General features: G+C 38.2%; 1 protein-coding gene across 1 annotated transcript; it reads right to left on the bottom strand.

Annotated features, from left to right (window-relative positions):
* Positions 1-4,810: 4,810 nt before the first annotated feature.
* LOC110108430 (uncharacterized mitochondrial protein AtMg00810-like) lies at positions 4,811-5,707 on the bottom strand. Its single transcript, XM_020839059.1, has one exon. The coding sequence runs from the start codon at positions 5,705-5,707 to the stop codon at positions 4,811-4,813; it is 897 nt and encodes a 298-aa protein (XP_020694718.1).
* Positions 5,708-8,087: the final 2,380 nt, after the last annotated feature.

The following is an 8,087-nucleotide window of genomic DNA, read 5'->3' as shown; positions in this document are numbered from 1 at the left end:
AAAAAATATAGGTTTTTTTGTTAATGGCCATTAATTTTAATTTAATAAGTAATTAGGAGTGTTAATATGGTGAATGGGGTATAAAATAACTAAGGTTTGGGATCTAAGAAGTAAAAATCCAAAGTTAAGGATCTATTCAGTGGGCGTTGCAACGCCGGGGTAAATGGCAACCTGACATCAAGCTCTCGAGTTTTTTGGATAGAAAAATCAATTTGGGCATGCCTTGGTGCGTTGGGTCTTAGGTGAGGATATTCTGAGAGAATTTAGAAGATTCTCTAGGAACATAGCGGTGCTGGGAAGTTAGGCATCGTGGTGCTAGGTCAAGTTAGTTGTTTTTAAAATATTAAAATGTCTAAAACCATTTTGCTCAAAATAATTCCACCCAGTCATTTTCATTGAAGAAGAGAAAAGGAGAGAATATATAAGAGGAACGAGAAAGGAAAATAATGAGATTCGAAGGCCACATCTCGGGATTCATCCATTGGGCCAATTTGAGATATTGTAGAGCTCAAGTTAGACTTCTAAACCCCTATTTCTAATTTCAATTATAGTAAGTTTATAAAATTATATAAATAAAAATATATTTTTCTCGAGTTCTACAGAGTTTTTAGTGTGTGATTTTCAATATGGTATTACACTCTTTATTGTGAATATTTTAGCAATATGAAATTTAACATATTTAATTTTTCCTACATGATTTTTTTGAATATATTATTGAGTTGAGGATTTTCTTAAAAATGCAATAGTTATATAAATGTCTTGAAGTATTCACGAGATTTTTCTTTTAAAATTACAAATTGATAAGGAAAAGTTTGGTGAGTATTCTATTTTATAAGTAGTGTGGCTTCCACTGACAATTCATACACTGTATCTACATCCTGTATTTCATGGCATTGTAGATATTCTATTCTGAAGTGGGAAAAAATGTACTATATGTTATGTTATGCTAAATGTATTCTTTTAGCCCATATGCTAGGTGTAGATTTGGGAATGATTTTGGCACCATTTGTTAAAAGGAGGTGTGGGAGGTTGTTTAACACTGAAGTACTCTTCTGGCCCCAACTACCTGATGCAAATGTGGAAGATATTTTGGCCCCACTTATTATAAATAGGTGTGGGAGGTATAAGTGAAACTGAAGATATAAGCATGCATCTAGAAATACATATTATGTTCATTGCATTTCATTTATTAATATTTAAATGAATTAAATATAGGAAATGTTCTTAAATATGCATTAGTAAATTCTAAACCTCTGTATGAATTTTGTTGGGAAAGTGAAAGTGAAAGTGCAAGCGAACCTCCGAGATTATGTTTATTATATTGCATTTGGAGACTTCGGTGAACGTGATCATGTGGTTATAAAAGTATAAGTGCTAGCTTCGAGATCAGGTATATACTGGAATTATAGTAAATTCAAGTTTTTCTTATACTTCAAGTCTTTCACAAGTCTTTATGTTTTCCTTTAATTAATTATTTTAAATATATTTGCATTGGATATTAATTCGTATGAGGGGCAAGCTAGGGAGGGAGTCCATTGAGCTAGTTGAGTAACTTGGTTGCTTTTAAAATATTTCAGGCAATGAAAAAGGTATGGTGGAGCAGATTAGATACAGAGGAATAATCTATGAGCTTTAAATAATATGGCACTGATTTTGAAATCCATTTTAATGTTTTGATGTATAGACATTTTGAGTTGGATTATATATTTATGTTTTGATGAAATAAAAATGGATTATATTGCTTTTGTATTTTGAAAATTTTAGTTGCTCTGATTGTTGTTATCAGTAAATGAGTTAAATAATCACATGTTCAAGTAACTTCAATCCTTCCATTAGATCCTAAGATGTCTCACTAAGGTTCTTTGATTACCATCTCCTGACTATAATAGTTCGACCATCTTTGTCTGACTATGACCCTTCAACTATCATGCCCAACTATAATTTTCTAACTATATCAATATTTGTTGACTTTATTGCTTATCATTAACAACAGTGTCACAAACACCAATTCTGACTTTTGACGTCAATTAATAATGAGATTTTGCTGGACTTCATGAGCTTGAGTTCGTAGAATATATTAACTCGAGTATAGGTTCAGGCTCGAATTCATAGCTCAATAAACTCAACTCGTGAGTCATGAGCTAATTATTGAATCGAGTTAGAACTAGCTCATGAGCCAAGTTAGCTCAAAAATACATTAAATAATTTTGATATGCAAAAATAATATATATAGTATTTATTTCAAATTTTCTAAAAACGGTTGACTTACATTTAATTGCCTTCTCAATATTTCCAGCTAAAATCGCATTTTATATCTTATTATATGCCCATACCAAATAGCACCTCATGGAGAAACATTGTTGTGCTATTATAAGAGTAAAATGTTATTGCGAATCATTCATTCATCAGCTCATACCTCATTGCTTAGGTCATTCTAGTTGCAAAGTCAAAATTTTACTAAGGCTTACATAATCAAGAAAAAGACACGTGTCCCGAAGAGGTAGTGTTAATGAACAGCCATTAAAATAATTAGCAAAAATTAATATGTCGACATCTAAGTCTGATTGCTCCATCATGTTTAATTGTTTCTCCTCCAATGCAGTGACATTATTATTATTATTATTATTATTGTTGCGTCCTGGAATATTCGCGGCGGTAGAGAAATATATGGTTTAACGTCTTAGCGTTGTACGAAGATCCAGCACACAATCAGATAAGTGAGAGGGTGTAGCGTTCATAAGAGACACCAAAGTTTTTACGTGGAAAACCCCTGAAAAAGGGGGAAAAACCACAGGGCCTGGCCCAGTTTGAATGAATCCACTAGTATTTGTAGTCGATTACAAATGAGGCCCTTCCTTGGGAGAAGGCCTTGGATTGATGTAGAAAATGTACATCATATAGATTGCATTACATGGTAAGAGTTACATATACAGGTTTGTTTGGCCTGAAAGACCGTGGTCGGCAGGAGAAGAATAGAAAATAAAATGTAAAAATTCACTGACTTATATTGTTTTCTATCACTCACTCTTTCTCTCTGAAAACTTTTACTTTTCTTTTTATTCATATTAATTAACTATTTATCATTTTTAATTAAGTGTGTTGTTGAAGAAGTATCTAATATAATTTTTAAGAAAATAATTGAATTATTCTTAAATGAAGATAATATAATTTTTTTTATATATGATATTAATCTTAAAATCTATTCTGAATAAATTTATGTCATCATATTCGAATCTAATTTCTTTCTATTATTTTCAGTGTGCTGTTGAAGAAGTATTGCTCAAGTTAAAAATAGAAAATTGATTGCAACTTAGACCACCAATCTCAGTCAACTTAAGAAGGTCAATATCATAGATGCATTGAACCTAAAATCAGATTATTATCCCATTAAACGACAATTAAAGTGTAATTAGTCAAATTAAAAATAATTAGTCAAAAGCGTTTGTTTCCATCCCACCAAAAGCCATGTTTTGAAAAGAGAAATGGTCAGCAGGAATAAGAATCGTTGAGCATTGCAGTCTTGGAGAAGAAGCAAACTATCATTATAATGACGAGATCTTATTAAAGCAATAATTAGAAGAGTTTATGCACTAAGCAAGAAGAATATAAAATTTCACCACTTAATTAAGAATTGTTAACAGTTCAATTCAAAAGTAATTAAGAAAATGAAGGTTATATAAGACTTAAAATATTCGAATTTATATATTTAATTTTAACTTTCATTATCACATAGTATAGCAAAATAGCTATACTTGAGAGAAGGTATTGATGTACCCAATAAAGGAGAGATCTGATAGAGCTCATAAGTGAGAGCATTAACAGATCCATGTAGGGGTGTCAATGTTTGACGTGACTCGAAAATCATACTCGAACCCTACCCGAAAATTTCTGGTTAGGTTCAACCCATTTGTGAAACGAGTCAGGTTCGAGTTCAACACACCGTCGCGTCTACGTTGATTGAGTATGCCCACCGTCACGTCGAGTGCCCGTGCTGACCGTGTCTATCTGTGTCGCATCAAGTGCTCGCGTCACCGTTGCTTTGAGTGCCCGTTCTATCCCGAGTGCTCGCCGTCGTGTCAAGTCTTGCTATCGTTGTCAACTCGCCGAGTAGCTGACGCCTCATCCTACAACGGATCGGGTCGGATCAACCCGGCAACCCGTGCGGGTCGGCTCCAGGTTAAAAAGCTGACATGTATGCAAAAACGGGTCGGGTTTGGGCTGGGTCAACTAGTGTCGGGTCAATTCCGGGTTCGACTCTAACCCGACCCGTGACCCGATTTTGACAGCCCTGGATTCAAGCAGTATGTGGACGAAGCAAAAAAGTCAAGTGGGAACTCGAAGTCGCGCATAAGCTCGTTGGGAGAAAGCATGGATGGGCCCAACAATGGCATGATCCAGGCAGTACGTTTTTATTGTTTATATTTGGTGTATGTAAGAATATAAGAATGAATATTTTAAAATCTAGAACTTATTAAGAAGAAGAAGAAGAAGAAGAAGAAGAAGCATGCTTGAAGATGTTCTTGGAATAAATTTAAGCAAGTAATACAGGTTATATATTTTGATTATTTTCTTGTTAAAGAATATGATATTGTTAGTATAAATGGAGAATCACAGTAGCTGATATGAAACTTACATTAAATGCAGTAATTGGAACATTTTATTTATATTATTGAAGAGATCATGTAGACCGATGAACACCATCACGAACTAAGTAAGCAAGGAAGAAGATGAACAGTGAAATGGATGATTTCATTTCAATAACTAAACTGATTACATTGGTATAAATAAGTGAAAGAGTTGCTTGGTGCAATTACATCATTGCCCCTTGACAGTTATAAAGTAGTCGGATGGCAGGAGAAGATGGATAACGGGTCTGCTGTACGCCGACGGGCTCTGCTCCATCTTGTGTTAATAATTTGGGTTTAGTGCGGGATGCAGTAACCATGTCACCCTCCCGCAAGCTGATGGTCGGGAGAACAAGAAGCTTGGTGCGTAAGTTGAAAAGGCGAGCGGATGATAAAGACTTGGTGAAGATGTCCGCCGGCTGATCGGTGGTAGAGATGTGACGAACTGTTATCTGGTTTGATTGAATGCAGTCCCGTATAAAGTGATGATCCACCTCAATATGCTTGGTTCGAGCGTGAAAAATGGGATTGCAGGCTATTGACATTGCAGAGATGTTGTCACAAAAGAGCTCAGTTGAAGAGAGGTTAATCTGAAAGTCTTCACATAGCCGTCTGGTCCAGATGAGGTCGGCGGCGGCAGCCGCCATGGAACGGTATTCTGCTTCAGTTGATGAGCGGGCAACTGTCGTTTGCTTTTTAACGGACCAGGAAAGAAGAGTAGTTCCTAAGAATATGCAGTAGCCAGTAGTTGATTTGCGATCGAGTTGATCACCCGCCCAGTCAGAGTCGGAGTAGGCAAAGAGAAACAGGTCCGTTTTGGGAAGAAAGAGGCCATGGTGTAAGGTACCTTTTAAATAACGCAAGACGCGTTTAAGCAGTTGAAAATGAAGCAGAAGGGGATTGTGCATATGTTGGCACAACTTGTTGACAGCAAACGCTATATCCGGCCGTGTCGATGTGAGGTACTGCAGTGAACCAGCGAGTTTACGAAATAGATCCGGTTGTCCAAACGGTAGCTGAAGATTCAGATCAACAGGATACTTGGAGGGTAGAGGTGTAAGTAGAGGTTTGCAATTGGTCATCGAGGCCGTATGTAGAAGATCCTGAATGTATGAATGCTGATGAAGATGATAACCGGCCGCAGAACGATGGAAATCAATGCCAAGAAATTTGGAAATGACCAAGATTCCGGGTTTGAAATCTTTGTTGAAGATCTATAAGTAGTAATCGAAGAGGAATCACTGCCGGTGATGAGAATGCCATCAACATATACCAGAATATATATGTGAAGATGATCCTTGTGGTAATGGAAGAAGGAAGGATCGGCCGAACTAATGAGAAAATTCTGGTTTTTAAGATAAGTACTCAAGGTAGAAAACCAGAGCCGAGGGGCCTGTTTAAGGCCGTAGATGGCTTTATGTAGCAAGCAGACATGATCTGGGAAGGTTTTATCTTCGAAACCTTGTGGTTGAGACATGTAGACCGGTTGATCGAGCTTGCCATGGAGAAAGGCATTCATCACATCTAGCTGATGAATTGGCCAGTCGTGGTGAAGAGCGACTATAAGAAACATTCTGATGGTGGCAAACTTAACAACCGGACTGAAGGTCTCAAGGTAGTCGACACCATGCGGTTGTTTGAAGCCCTGCGCAACTAAGCGCGCTTTGTATCGAGCAACAGATCCATCTGCCCGAAATTTTAACTTGTAGATCCATTTACAGCCGATAACCTGATGATTCGGTGGAGGTGGCACAAGGGACCATGTGCCTTGTGTCTGAAGAGCATGAAATTCCGTAGACATGGCCTTGCACCAATTGGGGTCCTTGTTGGCAGTGGTAAAACAAGACGGAGAGGAATGTAAGGTGTGGGAGAGATCAAAAATGATACGAGGTTTAAGGTGGCCGGTTTGAGCTCGAGTGACCATATGATGGGGAGGTGGTTGAAGAATAGGTGTGGTAGTAGATGATGAGGAGGTGATAGGAGTGGTGGAGATATTGGTTGGAGATGGAGTGACGGAAGGAATAGGAAAGGGGGTGGAGGAAGTAGACGAGGGTAATGAAGAAAGATTTGAATTTTGAATTGGAGGGAAGAAGGGTAGAGCAGTGGAGGAAGGAGGTGGAGATGCGGGTAGTGAAGATATAGACGGAAAGAGGGAATCATCGAATTTGACATGGCGAGAGGAGATCGTTGTTTAAGTGATAGGATCAAAACATTTGAATCCTTTCTGATTGAGGGTGTAACAAAAAAAAATACAGGGTATAGATCTGGGAGCTAGTTTGTGAGTGGAGAGTGGTTTGGTCCAGGGAAAACACCGGCAGCCAAAGGGATGAAGAGATGAATAATCGGGTGGAGTTTGATATAGAAGGTGATATGGAGATTTGTAAAAGGTATTTGAGGATGGTAATCTGTTAATTAGAAAAGCGGCGGTGAGGACGGCATCCGACCAGAATGTGGAAGGTAAATTAGCATCAATTATAAGAGCTCTTGTGGTTTCTAGGATATGCCGATTATTTCTTTCTGAGACTCCGTTTTGCTGTGGAGTGTAAGGACAGGTTATTTGGTGTGTAATGCCACGATGTGTAGTGAAGTCCTGTATTGTTTTATTTTTAAATTCACCGCCGCCATCGCTACGCAATGTGCGAACGGTACGATTTAGTTGTTTTTCAATTGACGTTAGGAAGAGTATTAAACAGAGAGCAACGTTGGATTTTTGTTTAAGTAAGAATAGCCATGTGTATTTGGTATGATCATCAATGAAAATAAGAAAGTAGCGAAAGCCATCGTAAGAAAGAACAGGGGATGGACCCCAAACATCCATATGTATTAATTCTAAGGGAAATTTAGATACATGGTGAGAGGGAGAAAAGGGAAGCCTGTGACTCTTCGCAAGTTCACAGGAATTACATAAAGATAGTAAAGACGTAATGTGAAGTGCGGGAAAGGCTTTAGCTAATGCAGTCATTGTCTTGACATTGGGGTGTCCGAGTCGGCGATGCCAAGTGAGAGATGTAGAAGACGGAGCAACGGTAGTCGAAGCAGCGACGATTGATGGCTGGTAAGGAATGGGATATAAGCCATTAAGGCATCGTCCGCGGAGTAGAGACTGATTGGTCCTCGTATCCTTAACACGAAAACCAGATTTGTCAAAAGTGATAGAGCAATTGTTGTCATTTGTGAGTTTGGAAATGGAGATTAAACGATGTGATAAACGTGGTACATGAAAGAGAGGAGTAAGAGCAAGCTTACGGGTAGGTGTGGGAAGAAGACCATTACCAACATTCTGGATAGGAAGTGGATTACCATTGCCAACAAGGACTTGGTCTCGGCCGTTGTAGGGGGTGGATTGCTGAAGGGGGAGAGGATCCGGTGTCAAATGTGCTGATGCTCCGCTGTCTAGGTACCATGGAGAAGAATCAGATTCAGCAACCAAAGCAACGCTGGAGTTGGAAGACGGAGTGTAAT

The sequence above is a fragment of the Dendrobium catenatum genome, unplaced genomic scaffold (genome assembly GCF_001605985.2).
Source record: "Dendrobium catenatum unplaced genomic scaffold, ASM160598v2 fragScaff_scaffold_1221, whole genome shotgun sequence".
Taxonomy (NCBI): domain Eukaryota; kingdom Viridiplantae; phylum Streptophyta; class Magnoliopsida; order Asparagales; family Orchidaceae; genus Dendrobium; species Dendrobium catenatum.
Note: the sequence above shows the minus strand (reverse complement) of the source record. Positions and strands in the feature narration are given on the sequence as shown.

Coding starts and splice junctions, on each gene's coding strand:
- LOC110108430 (XM_020839059.1), bottom strand. CDS start 5,707: ATGACCAATTGCAAACCTCTACTTACACCTCTACCCTCCAAGTATCCT.